The sequence below is a fragment of the Melanerpes formicivorus genome, unplaced genomic scaffold (genome assembly GCF_026170545.1).
Source record: "Melanerpes formicivorus ecotype bairdi unplaced genomic scaffold, bMelFor1.0.p_v2 SCAF_14, whole genome shotgun sequence".
Taxonomy (NCBI): domain Eukaryota; kingdom Metazoa; phylum Chordata; class Aves; order Piciformes; family Picidae; genus Melanerpes; species Melanerpes formicivorus.
The window spans coordinates 5,873,775-5,891,863 of record NW_027142366.1 but is presented as its reverse complement, the minus strand read 5'-3'; the positions used below and the strand labels follow the sequence as shown (position 1 = coordinate 5,891,863).

At 49.6% G+C, this 18,089-nt stretch overlaps 1 protein-coding gene and 1 long non-coding RNA gene across 2 annotated transcripts in view; both read right to left on the bottom strand.

Moving 5' to 3' along the window:
• The window catches only part of ADAP1 (ArfGAP with dual PH domains 1), a 75,822-nt gene extending 65,166 nt beyond the window's left edge, over positions 1 to 10,656 (bottom strand). Inside the window, exon 1 of the mRNA XM_068146717.1 lies at positions 10,337 to 10,656. Coding sequence (XP_068002818.1) covers positions 10,337 to 10,421 — 85 coding nt within the window. The 5' untranslated portion in view covers positions 10,422 to 10,656. The remainder of the gene's footprint in view (positions 1 to 10,336) is intronic.
• Positions 10,657 to 12,909: 2,253 nt separating this feature from the next.
• On the bottom strand, positions 12,910 to 17,232 carry LOC137445196 (uncharacterized). Its single transcript, XR_010988360.1, has 4 exons — positions 17,066 to 17,232; positions 15,696 to 15,851; positions 14,826 to 14,878; positions 12,910 to 14,262 (listed from the first exon to the last, which is right to left on the bottom strand). It is a non-coding gene; the product is annotated as an uncharacterized lncRNA (long non-coding RNA).
• Positions 17,233 to 18,089: the final 857 nt, after the last annotated feature.

Sequence of the window (18,089 nt, the reverse complement as noted above, 5' to 3'; positions counted from 1 at the left end):
TGAGTCAGGCAAGGTGAAAGCACCTGAATTTCTTATTGAAAAACTCGTCTCTGACTTCCACACAGAAGAGCAGGCACAAAGAACAGTGATAGGGTCTGGAGGATGGGGTGGCCACAGGGCAGTGGCAGCAGTGATGAAGCCATGGCAGCAAAGTGGGAGAATAACCTGCAAGAAGATCCTTAGGCTCAGATGGAGGAGGATTGAGGATGGACACTGAGCCAACTCACACCCAAGCCGTCACTTCTTGATGTGGGTAAACAGCACCTCAAGCAACAGGCTTCAATCACAACCAGGGCTTTGAAGCATTCTTGATACCAACAGGATTGTCTCCAGACTCTTAAACATGCATACCCTCTGGTCCACACAGTGTCAAGCCACATCCAGGCAAGAAAGCAAAGGTCAGGCTAGGTGCAGGAGCACAAACACAGTTTCCAGATGATAGCACTCCAGAGGAGCAGACAGAGACAGCAGGGTCAGCACTGACCCAGGCCTTGGAAAGGATGAGCTCAGCTTCTCCACTAAACCCACACCTGCTAGTTATCTCCTCCTAATCACCTTCCTTTCAATGTTTCCTCTCTTGCCTAGATCCAAGGTTTGTGTCCAACATCAATAGCACCACACACAGCAAACTTTGATTAACACCAGGCTAGAGCTGCACTCTTCCCTCAACTCACCAGATCCAACACCAGCAGTGTGCATTGCTGCCATACATTAACATCCACTTCCACTGTAGTGCCCTTCTGGTTTTAAAAACACCTCTCTCATAGATCCCAAACCATGCAGCAAAGGGGGATGTAAGAGTTGTAGATCCTTGGCCAGCTGTGTGCTGCTTTCCTGTGAGAGCCATGGTACAAAACTACACAAATGTGGCTTTTATTTATTAGTGCCAAAGGGAACACCAGGCAGGAGGAGAGCTCAAAGGACTCTGGCACTCAGTTAGCCCCATCCAAACTTACCCCAAAACAAACAACAAAACATAGCAGGGAAAGTCTACCTGAAATGTCACTGTTACAATAAATTATCAGGGATTTCTCAAGACTCCTGCTCTCCTGGCTCAAGACAGCTACCTGAGAAAGCAAGTCAGCTTCTGGAGTCTAGCTGAAAGCCAAAATCAATTTCTAAACATCATCTGAACAAGCCAGAGGGTTATGGACCCACACAAGCCTCTGGGCTGGTGCCTCCCCGTGACCCCTGCCACACCACTGTTCTGCCTGTGGACAGGAAGGAAGGCGGTGGAGGATTCCTGACCTTGTCTCCTGGAGGGCTCTGCCCATGCTGCTTCCCTTTCACCCCCACTGCCCACACTTTTGACATCATTTTCAAAGAAACATTGCTGTGAGACCTCTACACCCACACATCTTCTGCAGGAACTGGTGACAGATCCCCAGGCAGACGGCTGCTGGCTGGAGTGAGCACCCACTTCTACAGGGATGATTTTTCAAGCACCTTTGGAAGGCTTGGGGCTGGTGGTGGCTATGGAGCTCCTCAAGCACATCACAGTCCCTCTCTCTTCATTGCTGCTGTCCACCACAAACAACATGAACAATTCTCACCTCAGGAACATGGTTGACAACACACTGCAGTGATCTCCAACTCTGGCATCATCACAGGCTCCAACCCTATATATGAGTGTGCCAATGCAGATGACAGATAAGACATCTCATCAAGCAGGCAAATATCTTCATGTAAGTGTGCTCATACCAGACAAGTCAGTTTTGGGGTAGCAGCTTCAATTTAGTGAACCAGGCTGTAGGGATGGTGGTGCAGAAACCTGCCTGGAGGGAGCTGAGGTCTCCATTGCCAGCTGAACCACACCTTGCTGCAGGACACTTCCACTGCTGTTACACATTCTGCATGCCAGACATTACCTGTGAGTCCAGTAATTTTAGTTAAGCCATTTGATCTGGGCACCTAGGTGGCAATATATCATAATCTGGACTTTTGGGGCACTGACCAAAACAAAGACTTTTACTAAGCCCCCAGAGTTGCTAGCAAGCAGCAGTGAAGGCTAATTAAAACTCTCCAGCATGCCTAAGTTCCACACAAATGACTTTACTCCATCTTTTTTTCAAGCCAAAAGAAGTAAACCTTAACAAGAAGCAAGGGGAATGTAAAACAAATAAAGTGCTGAGAGTGCAGAAAGTCTCTTGCCATGCAGCATCACTGCTCCAGAACAATCAATGCTGGCTCTAGAAGGCTTCCACTGCCCAATGGGGCAGAGATTTCTGGTCACTTATAAACAGACCATAATGGCTTTCAAAATCAAAACCTTGAGGCAAAGTTGATTTTAGCAGTTAAAGAAATAAACAAAGCTAAACAGCATCAGGCCAGCAGCATCCTGGCCTGTATCAAAACCAGTGTGTCCAGAAGGAGTAGGGAAGTGATTGTGCCCCTGTACTCAGCCCTGGTGAGGCCACAGCTTGAGTATTTGGTTCAGTGCTGGGCCATCACAGTACAGGAAAGACATTGAGGTCCTGGAGGGTGTACAGGGAAGAGCAACGAGGCTGGTGAGGGGTTTGAAGGGCATGGCATGTGAGGACTGGCTGAGGGAGCTGGGGTTGATCAGTTTGGAGAAAAGAAGGCTAAAGGGAGATCTTACCGCTCTCCACAACTACCTGACAGGAGGTTGTACTGGGGTGGTGTTGGTTTCTTCTCCCAAATAACTATGAAGGGGCAAGAGGAAACAGGTTTAAATTGTGCCAGGGAAGGTTCAGATTGGACATCAGAAAAAAATACTTTACTGAGAGTGATGAGGCACTGGAACAGGCTGCCCAGGGAGGTTGGCAGAGTCACCACCCCGGAGGCGTTCAAGAAGCTGTAGATGTGGCACTTCAGGATATAGTTTAGTGGTCATGGTAGTTGCTTTATGGTTGGCCTCGACGATCTTAAAGGTCTTTTCCAACCTTAATGATTCTATGAACCCAGGAGAAGAGCACTGAGGTGCTATTTCCCCCATCTCACTCATCTGCAGGCACAGCCAGAGATTAGAGAAGTATCCAAAGCAAAACCAGAACCCTTGGGCAACACAGCTGAATTCAGAATTAACTTCCCTACTCAGCACCTTTCACCACCACAAGCCCCAGCAAGACCCAGCCCAGAGAACAATGAACTCTGCAGCTTGAATTCAATATTACTGAAGTCAAGAGCAGGCTATGGAGGAAAAAAAAAAGGAAGGTCAGACACAGAAAACAGTAAACAAGAAGAACTAATAGAAGACAGATGACAATTTAGACGAGTCAAAAGGAGAGCAGAGTGGAAATAGGATGGCAGTGGAATTTCATTAGAAAAAAATACAATTAAAACAAATAAATTATGCTTCCTGTAGCCAGAATATAAACACAGGGCTCTGGCTTGAAAATCCCCAAGATGCCCTCAACCCAAATGAAAAATCACATGAAGTAGCAGGCTCAAAGCAGCCCCAAGAGCAACAACTTGAGTCCCAAAACTTACTCATGTGCCCCTGCTCCACCTTTTGTCTCCGGCCACAGTTATCACCGTATCTATAGCACAGTATATTGCTGACCAAGACAAAGACCGGTGAGAAGGTGGCCAATGCCACGGCAAAACCCATTAAAGCATTCTCCAGCACACTAACGACGGCCTGGCCCTTAATTAGCTGCCTGGCTGCATGCCCCCCTTGCACCAGCCGGTGCTTTGCTGGGCTGGAGGTTCAACAGATTTTTCTGTTTGAGGTGATAACAACTAATTAAGAGGGGAGAGAAGGATCTCTGGAGGTAGGCAAAGCCTTTCTTACCCTGCAGGCAGCTCATGCCCTAAGATGCAGGACACAATCACTGGCATTTTAGTACAATCAACGCAAGCCAAAAGACTTTTGCTGCTTCTTGCTCCACTGCCCCAGCCAGGAGAACCTCGTGTTCAGCACTGGAGTTCTGTTGCTATTTACTTTAGGGAAAGATTAAGAGCTTCATAAACAGACTCTGGTCATGCATGTTTAAAAATAACAATAAAAGACGTTAAAACCGAAGCCAAAGAGCCTCCCACCAGCACTCCTCTCCAAGTAGGAAAATTTTTTTCAGTGAAGGCACTAAAACTTGCCAAGGTCTTTGCATTCAGCTTGCAGGTCCCGGCAGCCCCTCCGCTTGCTGCCTGCAGCCCACAGCTGGGCTGCGACCCAGCAGCAGAGCCGGACAGAAAACACCATCACATGGAACCTCTTCTGCTTCAAAAAGTCCTTTTCCCTGTAGAAGGTGACTCGAGCTAAACACAACTGCTGTGGGATTTATTTCCCTTCTTACCCCTCCCAATCTGTTTTACACCCAGGGAGAAGGAAGGGCTGGCAAGTTCTTGGAAGGCCAAAAAAAAAAGGGGGGGGGGGGGGAGGGGGGAATCAGTGTTTAAGTGAGAGGACAATGGAGGTGCTGGAACAAGTTTCCACTTTTAGCTTGAAAATGGAAAGCCCATTTCACGCCATTAGAGAGACAAAGCTCTGGAACAGCTTTCCAGTAGGAGGTAGTGGGGGCAAAAGAGAGAACTAGCTACAAGGCAGAGCCCCAGCTCTCCCCAGAGGGGATAGAGGGATGTTGCTGCAGGTGACAACACAAGGTAGGACCTGGTGACAGTCAGTTGTCTTTCCAATCTGTGTTTCGAGGACTGGCGGTTGGACAGGGGGAAGGGGAGAGTTGAGATCTGATCCTTCCAGTGCCCTCCTTAACCCTGAGCCAATGAAGCAATCCCCGGCACGCCTGTGTTTCCTTCTAATCACCATCTTCACTTCATGACATCAAGGGAATGGAAAAGCTTCACCTGCTTTAGAAATGAGACGATGCTGGGCCCGCTGGAAAGGTGTTTACAACCACCTCAGCCACACACCACCCACCCTCAGGCTTTCACGTGTTCTGTTACACCAAAATACCAGATCTGCTCAGCTTTGCAGCACAAAGCTCTGACACCAGACTACTGCGCACCTTCAGCTCTTCCTCCGCCCCTCATCCCCTCTGAGCCTTGGGCACAGAGACCGATGTAACCCAGGGTCCACGTCCCAGTAATCCATCCCAAATAAGAAAGGTGAAAATGATAAGAACAAGCCACACAAACTGCTGCTGGGAGGTTTTAACTGCAGAATTTCTTTGATGGGATTTCCATTTCTGTCTTCAGAGCTTCCCTGTCCGCCTACGATGTAAAATTATTCTCACTCCGTGGAAACAGGAGCCTAAGCCACAGCAAAACGGAGTAAAGAGAGAAATACTCGAGGTCTTGTTATGGCCTGAGATAACCATCCGTCTCATGATGTGAGGAAAGATTGCCCGAGACAAAGAATCATTTAGCGAGGGGGAAGGGGGAAAAAAAAAAAAGAGCTGAACTGCCACATTAGTCTTGAAGAAGAAAAGATTATTCTAATGCATGGAGAGCCATTACACACCCACAATTCAGTGAGATTGCTCAGTTTGCACTTAAGACTGCATTTACCATGCTGCCTCCACTGTGAAAGCACATAGAATCATCACAGAATTGTCAGGGTTGGAAGGGAACTCAGGGATCCTCCAGTTCCAACCCCCCTGCCATGGGCAGGGACACCTCACACTACATCAGGTTGCTCAGAGCCACATCCAGCCTGGCCTTAAAAACCTCCACATCTTGAAATTCACCAAAACAAACCAACATCCAGGACCCAGCTCCAGCACAGAAGTATATCATGACAGGGGACCTGATGCCATGGGTATTAACTTCACTACAAGGGCTCCTACCCCAGAATTCAGTCTCAGATACACAGCTAATGCAATCACAGATCATAGATTTGTTAGGGCTGGAAGGGACTTCAAAGATCATCTAGTGCCAACCCCCCTGCCATGGACAGGGTACACAGAATCACAGAATCACAGAATTAACCAGGTTGGAAAAGACCTTCAAGATCATCAAGTCCAACCTATCACCCAACACCATCTAATCAACTAAATCATGACACTAAATGCCTCATCCAGTCTTATTTTAAACACCTCCAGGAATGGTGACTCCACCACCTCCCTGGGCAGCCCATTCCAATGGCCAATCTCTCTTTCTGTGAAGAACTTCTTCCTAACATCCAGCCTAAACTGCAAAATTGTTTTAGAATCACAGAATTGTTAGGGTTGGAAGGGAACTCAAGGATCAGCCACTTCCAACCCCCCTGCCATGGACAGGGACACCTCACACTACATCAGCTTGCTCAGAGCCACATCCAGCCTGGCCTTAAAACCTCCAGGGATGAGGCTTCCACCACCTCCCTGGGCAACCTGTTCCAGAGTCTCACCACCCTCATGGGGAAGAACTTCTTCCCAACATCCAACCTGAATCTATCCATTTCTAGTTTTGTTTCACTCCCCCTAGTCTTGTAACTACCTGGCACCCTAAAAAGTCTCTCCCCAGCTGAAACTGGAAGGCCACAATTAGGTCTCCTTGGAGCCTTCTCTTCTCCAGACTGAGCAGCCCCAACTCCCTCAGTCTGTAAAATGTTTTTGCAATTTTTACAACCAAAATGTTTTTTTATTCAAAACCACCTTCCATTGCTAATTAAGGCTTTGTAAAGATACAATTAACAAAAACCTGACTAGCAACTTCAAAAACCCAACCAAAAAAACCCCAAAACCCCTCACAAATCAAACCCCCTCAAACAAACACATCTGCAAGTGAAAATAAAACATGTAACCTCTCAGGTTGGTTTTTTTTCCACTCTGATTTTCAGTATCTACTTTACCATCCATTCCCAGCTGTCATGGTAAAGGCCACTGCAAGCCTGTTCTCCCTACCTGAGACATGCCCTCAAAATCTGGGAGGAGTTCTTAGCAGCTCTGCTTTTTTGCATGACAGATTTTTCTGCTAGACATGCACAGTGGTCCTGGGGAAGACGTGGATCTGACCTTCCCGAGCATCACATTCAATTCCACAGCCTGCTCAGCTGCAAGTAAAGACATCCTGTGCAACCAAGGGAGCGTGTCTTACACACAGAAGCCTTGCTTGTAGAACCTGGCCACTTAAATAACCCTCAATCACAATTAAGTGGCAAAAATCTGGCCCAGACCCAGGCAATCAGCAGGTTTGGCTGAGATCTCCCCAAAGAGATGCAATGGCCCTGCAGGGGAGGAAGGTACTTAGTGTAGGAGGAAAAGAACAGCCTCCCCTGATGCTCCCTGTCCGTTCCAAGCTCTGGGTTTGTGGGTTTTTTTTGCATGGTCACAGTTTAGCTGCAACGATGCCAAGCTGAGAGCTCTTTTGCATCAGGAACTCAGGATTTTGTTACACAAGTGTCGAAGAGCAGGGACAAGCCTTTATTCCAGGGCTGTGGCTCCAAGCCTCACCCAAATGCCAAAACAGTAACAAAAGAAAACAGCAGGGAATTAAGAGAAAAAAACTTTCACTGACTGGTTGATTTCTGAAACAAATATTTCCAAGAGAAAAAAAGAAAAGCCAGCTGCCTTCCAAACACACAGATTAAAGTGACTAAGAGGCTTTCCCCCTGTTACATTTATCCAACTCTTTGTTATCAGTATTCCTGAGCTAAATGGCCACCTCTTCACAGAATCCCAGAGTGGTAGGGATTGGAAGGGACCTTGAAAGATCATCTAATTCAAACCCCCTGCCAGAGCAGGATCACCTAGAGTAGGTCACACAGGAATGCATCGAGGCAGGTTCTAAATGTCTCCAGAGAAGGAGACTCCACAGCATCTCTGGGCAGCCTGTTCCAGTGTCCTGCCACCCTCACAGTGAAAAAGTTTTTCCTTATGTTCCCATGGAGCCTCCTGTGCTCCAGCTTGCACCCACTGCCCCTTGTCTTATCGTTGGACACTAAGAAGAGCCTGGCTCCATCCTCGCAACATTCACCCTTCATGTATTTATAAGCATTAATGACTCTCTTCTCCAAGCTAAAGAGGCCCAGAACTGGACACAGTATTCCAGATGTGGCATCACCAGGGCAAAGTAGAGGGGGAAGAGACCCTCCTCTATCTACTAGCCACACCCCTTCTAATACACCCCAGGAAAGCCATTGGCCTTCTTGGTCACAAGGGCACATTGCTGGCTCATGGTGATCCTTCTGTCCACCAGGACCCCCAGGTCCCTTTCCCTTACACTGCTCTCTCCAACAGGTCAGTCATGGATCCTGTATTAACTGGGGGTTTCACATGAGAAGCAGCAACAATAAATCAGGGATCCTGACCTGTCTCTTAACCCCAGCTGTACCAGATCAGCGCTATGATGATACACACACATAGCAAGGCACAAGTACGCTCTGCTTTCCTCATCTTCTGCTCATTCCCCTCCTACCTCTTCTTTCATTCTCACTTTATTTTCTCCACCTTGGTACTTTTCCAGTGCCTACATGTCCAGCCAGCCCCAACTCTCACCTTTATCCTTCTATGCTCTCCACTTCTCAGCAAAGAACATACTCACACCCCAGTCTGGAGGCTCTCTGGACGTCTTTCCCCACATTATCTCATACCCAGAAAAACCTGGCCTGCCACTTCTGCCCAGGATGAGCAACAGAGTTCCAACTGAATATTCTATATATTATCTACAAACAAAAATTACATAACTTATGTCAAGTTAAGGGTGTCTCAATTTTATAGTCAATCCTAGGTGGATGAGCACATTACAGCACCATGAGCAGCTCTTGTTTGCCAAAGAAACTGACAGCAAGAGATCACTAAAGAATTGGGTTGATGAACAGAGTTCCAGTCCCAGGGAAGTAATGCTGTGACAGTTCAGAGGAGAGAGTGGATGTTATTAATATAGGACATCCTATGTTACAAAAGACACTGGCCCAAATTCTCTCCAAGTTTCAGATTCACCTAAGACGTCTCCACAAATGGCACCAAAGGCAAAATACTGGTCTGTTGGTTTAGAAGCCCTCTTGGAGCCTTTAACACCACCCCTCTTCCCCTGACGTGAGCTGTTTTACTGACCTACAGCTTCATCTCCATCCTGCTGATGCTGAGAAACTTCCCATTTTGCAGAGGAGCTTTATATTACACACAGGGCAAGGGAGAATTACCCCATCGATCTCAATGGCCCAGGGGTTTAGAGGTCTTCTTCAGGAAGAAATAATGTAGACAGACACCTATTCAGTAAGCCCAAGCTGTGTTCAGCAAGATACCCCAAAGGTGGGCTGGTACAGTTGCACAGCAACACCAGCCAGCAGATGGGTGGGAGCAGGCAGAGCAGCGCAGCGCTGCAAAGCAGTCCACACCATGCAGAAAGTTCTTTGTCCTTTCCAGATGGGTTCCAGGGGACATAACACATCTGAAAGTGAACTGCAGTGTCCTGAGTTGTAGGTGAGGGACATAAACCGATTATTAATGGTAGGAGCAAGGATGGTGGCATCCACCAGATCTTGAAATCCTAAATGAAACAATAGCTGGAAAAATAAGGTTCAGCTGATGTGCTGGGTTTCCTTTAACCTACAGAATGACAGAGGCTGAAAAGAACATCCTTTCTCCACACCTCTTCAGAGCCATCCTGCCCAAGCTAATACAAGTGTAGGTGTTTCTATAGGGTGATTTTTTTTAAAAAACAGAAAGGAAAGTTATTTGCTATGCATTTTCCTAAGCTTCTTCACAAAGGCAGGTCCCCCCACACCACACAGACCCTGCTCAGCAAAAGGAAAGGCTTTCCCATGCTCATATTCCAACCTCGACAATGCACGACCCAAAGAGGAGGAAGGTACCCCCAGATGAGATTTCCTCCCCTCTGCACACCGAGAGGACTCCAGATATTTCGGCACCGTCCTCTGCATGGCAGCGCGCAAGGCTGGCACCCATCGATGGCACGCTGGGCAAAGGTTGGTGGGCAGGTTGCCCACGGCAATACCTCTGCTTCCCCCCATCTGTTTGCTCACTGATAGGGCAGGAACAGCGACAAAACCCACGTTGTTGGCGAGGGGACACGGTGGACAAGCCATCACAGGGCAACCTCCGGCGCACAGCCTCCCCGCCAGCCGCCCGCTCGCTGCCGGGTTAACGACACCCGGGCTGCACTGCAGACCGCGGGGACCTGCCGGGGATGACATCAGCGCTGCCACGGCCGGGCAAGGAGCCGGGCTGGGAGGCGGCGGCCGGGGGGAAACACCTCAGCCGGGGCTGGTCCGCGGGTACCGCGACAGCACATCCCCATCCCTCCACCCTGCCCCGGAGCATCCCTGCTGCACTCTCGCTCCGGGGTGTACGGGAGGGTCGAGGCGCAGCCCCCGCCGTGCCTGGAGCGGACAGACCCCCACCCTGCCGCTGCCTCCGTGCCATGCCGTGCCGTGCCGTGCCATGCCGTGCCATGCCATGCCGTGCCGTGCCGTGCCACGCTGTGCGGGCAGGTGCGGCCGCCGCCCGCGCCCCCCGCCTCGCCCTGCCCTTACCCGGGGCGGCGCAGTCGGCGCACGCCGCGTTGCACGGCCGTTGGAGCAGCTCCAGCAGCGCTTTCCTGCTCTTCTCCTTCGCCATGGGGGCGGCGGGCAGCGGGGCGGACAGGAGGTGCGGGGCTCCGCTCGGCTCCGCCGCGGCTAAAGCAGCTTCATGGCGCGGGGCGGGGGGCGCTGGCGAGGCGGGCGGCGCGCCCGGGCTGCTCCATGCGGCCCCGCTCGCCCCGCGCAAGGTGAACGCCTCCGGCGGGCCGGGTCGGGCCGGGAGGGGACGCGCCGAGGCGGATTTTGCCCTGGACGCCTCCTTACCCCGCTGCTGCTGCCGGAGCTGGAGCCGCCCGTCCGGGCACCGCGCCGGTTCCGCCTTCCGCCGGGCCCGGGGGGCTGGCGACTCCATGCGCCGCTCGCCCGCGACCTCCAGCGGCAGCTCGTCGGCGGGGCGACCCGTCCCCGTGGGGTGTCCCCGACCATCAGGGCATCCCCCCACACACCCCTACACGGGTGTCCCTAGCCCCCTGGGAGTCCCCATCCTCCGAGGCGCTCCCCATTCCCCGGCGGTACCTTCCCGGGTTTAGTTTGGGGGTGACCGTGATGCGTCCTGGCTTCACCGCCCCGAGAGGAGATGCTCTTGCCCACGATGTGGGAGCTAGCATGGCAATGGGGACGGAGAGGTCCGGGGGCCTTTCGGGCATAGATTGTGGTGCACAGCACCCCAGAACTCGTTGAGTGAGGCCTGACCACTCAAGAAACGTGGCGGGCTCATGAGCTGTGCTTTTGGGGCACATCTCTAATGCTGCTGGCATTTAGAGGTACTCATAAATGGTGAACTGATACCCACTCATCCTCCAAAATGCTCCTTCTTCATCACCACCTTCCAATGTCTGTATCTTGGCAAGACTGTCCTCCAAGCATCTTCCCGTGCTTTTCACACCCCTCCATGGTGCTGAGGAAGTACTGGCGAAGAAAATAACCCTCGGGGTAGGGTCACAGTTTCCCTTTGTCATCATGGCTGTGTTAGCAGGATGGGACAGAGGGCTGCAGCAACTTGGACCATCTCATGTCACCTTACAGGGCAGAGCCCTGTCTGTTTTGCCAGATAAGCACTAGAAGGTGATTCAAGGGGGTAAAATGGGAAGCCTTTGGCCAAGGAGGAGTTCAGAACTGTGCCTCATTTGCTGCTGCCCTAACCCCAGCTGAAACCTTCCCCTTAGGTACGGGTCACAAGCATCTGCAGCACTGCTATGGCCTATTTGTGGTTCATATAGCTCTGCTTACAAAAACGGTTTTGGTTTTGCAAAACAAGTCCTCCAGTCAAATCGCCCATCTCTGCTTCCTCAAGAAGGGCAGAGCACCCTCCTCCAAGCTCAGCTCACACTGTCCGTGCTCCCCACAAGGTTCAGGGTGTGCATGAGCATCTGCAGGAGGAGGCTGCCCATAGTTCCTGAAAAACATAAGCAACCAAATCACCCTCTCAATCCTGCAAACATGCACAGGTGCAAGCAAACATAGGATGCATCCTTATCATAGTATCATTCAGAGTTGGAAGGGACCACAAGGATCATCTAGTTCCAACCCCCCTGCCATGGGCAGGGACACCCCACGCTAGATCAGGCTGGACAGAGCCTCAGCCAGCCTGCTCTTAAACACCTCCAGGGACGGGGCCTCGACCACCTCCCTGGACAACCCATTCCAGGGTTTCACCACATATATGGGCAGAATCGTGTTCTGCTGCCTCTGCAGTGTCCCCTTTGCCCTCCTGGCCTGGAATAAATTTGCCCAAATGACTGTTGTATTTGTGCTGTCAGAAAAACGACTGCAACTAAGTTGATTTTTGACTCTCTCTAACTGACATTGGACTGTTCCTTGCTGACTCTACATAGCACTACACATCATGCTGGGGTTTGCTGGCTTTACACAAGTAGGCTGATGATGTCTGGAAACTCATTCCCACACTAACCAAAAGTGTAATACCATACACAGGCCTTTTGTGGAGAAATTGAGCTGCTCTATTCAGAGCCTCACCTTCTTCAACCTCCAAGCCACTTATACCGACCTGGAGCAGAGCACTGGCTTTGAACATCCACTGAGTAAGACCAGCTCCAGCACAGCATCTTAGCCCTAATCCTCCACATCCGTGCTGTAGCCAGGCTCCTTGGTGTAAATGCTTACAGGATCAGAGCCTTACCTCAATCTGAGTTAGGTTAGGTTTTCATTTCCTGCTTTTCCAGAACACGCACTTGCTGAATTCTTCCTGCAGTAGCCAGGATGCTGCACGTCATCGTGAGCTTAACAAGGGCAGGGGCAGGGAGGAGAGAGGGTGATTGGTTTTAAAGTCTCTGTTTAGCTTTCTATTAAGTCTTATTGATTCTCTTAATTTTTTGTTCTCCTGGTTGCTAAGCAATCCTTCTATCTCCTCCGTGTGCTGGAAACCAGGGCTGCAGACAGAAATTTATATCTTGTAATAAAATCAAATATAACAGAACCTGTTGTCAGTGATGAGAGGGGATGCTTCATAAAGGAGAGGCAGAGCAGGAGAACAGGGCCAGCAAGGGTCAGCCACAGTGGTCCTCAGCATTTTATTCCCATCACAATTACACCAGGCTTCACGCTGGGAAACAAACAGCCCACGTGGGTGGAGAGACATGGAGAGAGAGACAGAGGGAGAAAAAAAAGTTGGAACTAAATGAGCCAAAATTGAAGACAAACTTTTGTTCAGTGGAAAATGAAAGGCTGGATTCAATCTCACATGTACAAGGGTATCTCTGTAGATTTACTCTTGGTTTATTCAAGGTTAAGAGCCTGGGTATTGCTCCAGTGTAGCTCAGCACTGTGCTGATCCAGGGCAGCCAATGAGGCTCTCCTGGTTAATTGTGATTCCTGGCACAGAGCAGGGACAGCATCAGAGTTTACCGTCCATGCAGGGTTAAAGGGCAAAGGCTGCCCTGGCAGGGCTGGCAGAGGCTCTCAGGAGGCTGATGGCCTTGTCCACACCAGACTGCTCCCTCCTGCCTGTCCCCAGGGGAGCCAACACCTCCTCTGAGCTTTTCCCCACATTTTGCCTGTGGGTACCACCTGTCGGGGAACCCTTAATGAATTTGCTCCTACTTCTCGCAATGTCTCTGGCCAAGCTCTCCAGAGACCAGCTGTCCCTGTCAATACATCGCCCTCACTCAGATGCTTTCTGTCCCTCCACTGCTAAGTGACTTGTTAAGGCTGATGTAAATTTCTATCCATATGTATAGAAACACTTACATATTTATGGGTAAAGTGTGTTTGTTTGTAAACATGCACACTCTTATCTCAGCCTTTCCTAAGCCCCAAGGTTGTTGCCTTAGAAACGGACATTATTAACGCAGTCTCCTGAGGTGCTGAGCACAGTGGCAGCAAGGGCAACTTCTGCAAATGCCAGACTCTGAGGTCAGGGCAAAGGATGCTCAGAAATTCCTGGAAAGCTTTTCATCATCTTTCCAGTGATGCCATGAAAATGCACAGACATCACTATACCTTAGCCTTGCCCTTCCACATGAGATCTTTTCACCCCAAGACTGCCTTGTTTTGATAGGAAATAGCTCTTTACATGTGGGTTTCAGTTAATTTTGCAGCCCCAGCCCTGAAATTGCCAAATCAATGTCAACAACCATGAAGCAAAAGGGTGTTAAACTCAACCCTTCATGTGACCCAGGAGCACATTCACAGCCTAGCGTGGGGAAGCATTACAAATTCCTGTGTGAGCAGCAAACCTTAACAGAAATATCAATAATTCATGCCACTGCCACTGCATTCAAGCAGTACTCAGTGGAGTAGTAGATACACCAGGCTGGATCCCTTCAGCTTCATCAGCACCATGGGGGAGGCAGCTCTTGCAGCTGGCCAGGTCATAGCACCAGCCACCAGCACCCATGCTCAAGCAGCAGTGTGGTTTCCTGTTCAAAAGAAAAGAAAAGTATATAAAGAAAGAGAAATCTTAGAGGTTTTGCTTTAAAACAATGACATCTCTTATTTTCTGGCTTATCCAGTTGAATCAAGAGCAGCTACAGAGATGGGAGGGAGGAATGCCACAGAGCAGAATGCTCAGACCAGGATGGTTAAAAACTCCTGAACAGAAAGTCAGGTACTGAAGGCAACTTTGTCTGATTTTGAACAAATTCTTCTATGGATCCTGTGGGACTTTTTTTTGCTCCTGTATGCCAGGGGAAAGCATGCTCACTGCATCTGCATAGTTAGGATGTGGTAGTCTAGTGAAAAAGGATGATGGAAGAGAAAATGATGTGAAGGTGTCGAAATAACAGATTGAAGCCCTATGTCTGCTGAGCTGCTCTACACCTGCACTGCCCCACAGAGAAGAAAAAGTGTTGTCAACCCTAACAGTGCCTTGCTGAGGTGCAATTTACAGATCAGGGTTTCATTATGTTTGTATAGTGGTTAACTCTGTTGCAAAGCTGAGTTTCACCAGTGTGAAAAAAAAAAAGAGGAGTTCTTTACTCACATGATTTAATATCTGTGGAGGGAACATCATGCACACCAGAACAGACAGATCCTCTGCAAGGAAGAAGGAAATGGGGAGAATGTGATCAAGAGGAGGTGGAGAGGAGAATCCTTCTGCTGACTGACTTAAACACTGTTGGTTTAGTCTTCTGCAACACCCTGGAGCTGAGAACTGCTCTCTCACAACCAAGCCACAATGAAAGGAAAGCAGCTCCAAGCACTGTTCTGACTCTGTCCCTCAGTTCTCAGGACATCATTTCAGTTTCCTCTCTGCTCATGATATGGCCAGGCTTGCTGCAGCAATGGGCTGGTTTGGGAATCAATAAATGGTTTGGGTATAAATAAATCCCCCCCCGCCCCTTGCCTGGAAAGCGAGGGGGTCACTGATAGCTTGAGGATCTTGGATATTTATGTCTGTGGTTTACAGGGATATCTCAATGCAAAAAACCCCACATTGCACCAGTCCTGTGGCTGCTGTACTGAATCCATTTCATACAGTGTAAAACATGAAGTGGAGGGGGCAGCTGGGGAAAGTGTCTCCATGGCAGTTACCAGGCACTGGAGCTCTGCTGATTTCTACAGCCCAACAGTGGGCTCCCTAAGAAGATGAAATTAGTCCAATAAAGTCAACAATTCACCCAGGTCAGCGCTAAACCACTGCTTTCAGCATTATTCTTAGTTTAGACTAAGTAAAAGACTTAGGCCTGGGGAAGTTCGTATGGAGAAAGCCAACACGTGAGTGAAGAGATTTGTACACAAGTGTATCAGCAAAGTCAAAGTGATTACTCACAGCAGGGCATCATCCATTCAGTCTGAGTCAGAGACAGCAGCAGGACAGGTTAGACATGCAAACTGCAGGGCGAGCACTTACCATGGAAATTGCTTGCGCTCAATTCCAATAATTTAATCTCTTCCTGGCTCAAATGGCTCATCCTTCCAGGAACGCTTTGGAGATATTTGAGTGGGAGACTGGTCTGCATGATGTCCCAGCTGGAGAGGGAAGTGGCACAGCCAACTGCTGCCTGCTCTGGGGGTGGAGAGGCTGGGAATCAGTGACTGCTCCTGCCAGGGACTAAGTGCCAAGAGGATGATGGTGATGCTGCAGGCAGGACTGTAGGAGAGAGGAGCTGAAGTCTGCTGCATCACTTCTGGCCTGGATGTCTCTGCAGCAGAGCTTGAGTCCCTCAGAAAGAAGACAAACCATTTTTAAAGGGCACAGAGGGAAAGAGGAAACAGTGCAGTTACGGGTCCCATGTGTCAGTCACATATCACGGACTGTTGCCTTCAGCTGCTGGTCCACCTCAGACATCTGAGACCACATCACTTTCTGTAGCAGTGCTCAGCTGTGATTTGAATAAAGCATTAGATGGAAACAAAGCTGTGGGTTTTCTCTAGAAAGAGATTAGAAATGATGGCCTGAAGGAAGCTGCTGAACAGCTGGAGATAGTAATTGAGCCTCCTCCCAATTAACTTTGGCCACAGAAAGTTGAGGACCTCATCCTACTCTTCCTCTGGCTGCTGAAGAGATTGTTTGGACGTCATTGCCTGCCTCCTAAAAGCACCCACAACCTCGAGATGCAGAGCATGCTGTTCATTTGCTTCAATATGCTTTGCCAAAGGAAAAAAAAATCAGCAAAGAATTAATTAACAGCAATTATTTCTAGCAACAACAGAGCAGCCCTGCTCCAGAAGCCAGGAAAACACTGTGAGACCCCTGTGGCCAAAAAGCCTTTATAAACAGGTGCAAAAATAAAGACTTTTATAGCAGGCTATAAAAAGAAGCCCAAGCCAGGTTGGGGAATGGCAGGAGAACAGCCATTTCGATGGCTGAGCTGGAGCAGCCACCCAGGTGACTTTTGTGAGGGAGCTTTAATAACCAAACCAGCACAGAAGCACCAGCCTGAGTCAAAGAACCAGCAGGACCAGGTTATTGCTGCAATAGAGGGTTTACTATACCTGCCACTCCAGGTTATTAGTGCTGCTGAAGTGATTTACTGTCCAAGTCAGCCCGACCGATTAGAGCTGTGATCTAAAGTTCTAGCCAGCTCCGGTTGCGGTGATAAACATCACCCCCCTCTGCCTGGTACCTGCTAAAATAACCTGAAATAAAGCCATCAATCCAGACATCTCTCTGCTCAAATGAGACTTTCTAGCTGGCACCACAACACCTGCAAGCCTCCTGCCATGCTCACTGAAAGGATGGAGGTAGACGTTCCAGGTATTGTCTCATTTTTCACCCACCTGGTTCTTTTTCAGCAAGAGGTGAACTCAGCATTTCTGTCCCTTGGACCAGAATGTGCAGATCTCCTCTCTCCAGAGCCCTGCAGTGACCTGGGTCCTGTTACAACTCTGTGCTGCACAGGCACATGCACACGCTGAGCATCTCCCTGTGTGAGGAGGCCAGGATGCATGTCCTGCCAGAGAGAATAAACCTTTATTAGAATAAAGCTTTATTAGAATAAACCAAACCAGGTTGGAAGAGACCTTCAAGATCATCGTGTCCAACCCATCAACCAATCCAACCCACCCCAACAGCTAACCCATGGCACCAAGCACCCCATCAAGTCTCCTTCTGAACACCTTCAATGACGGCAACTCCACCACCTCCCTGGGCAGCCCATTCCATAGTGCAATCACTCTTTCTGTATAGAACTTCTTCCTAACATCCAACCTGAACCTCCCCTGGCGCAGCCTGAGACTGTGTCCTCTTGTTCTGGTTCCCCTCTGCGCTGCAGCAGACAGTCCCTCTTTTCCACTGGACTCTGCAGCACAGTTTGAGGAGGGGAGAACTAAACCAAACCCCACATTCCGCTTACCTGTACCACTCACACTGCCGTCTGTGCACACAGACTGTTCACACGTGAGCTGTGGCACCACCTGTGCTCTCCCATATAGAGATACCGGTCTGGGGCTGGGCTGCATGGACCCAGAACACACATACCTCTAGATCAGACAGAGATTTGAATGTATATAGAGAAGGGAACAGACTTACGCTGCCTTAGCAACCACTCCGAGCACACACATGCAGGCTGGAGATGTGCCAAACAACAGGCACAGCCCAGAGCATGTGCTCTGTAAGGGCTGAGTTGCAGTGAAGGGTAGTGAGGACAAGGGTTTAAAGACAGCCTACTAAATCCATGGGTTGAAGTCAGCATAGCCTAACTCCCACATCCACTCTAAAGAGCGAAAGCCGAGGGAGGCAACCATAGCAATGAAAGCAACCAGCCTCATGGCTCCCCTGGGAACTCCTGTTTGGTTCTTGTTC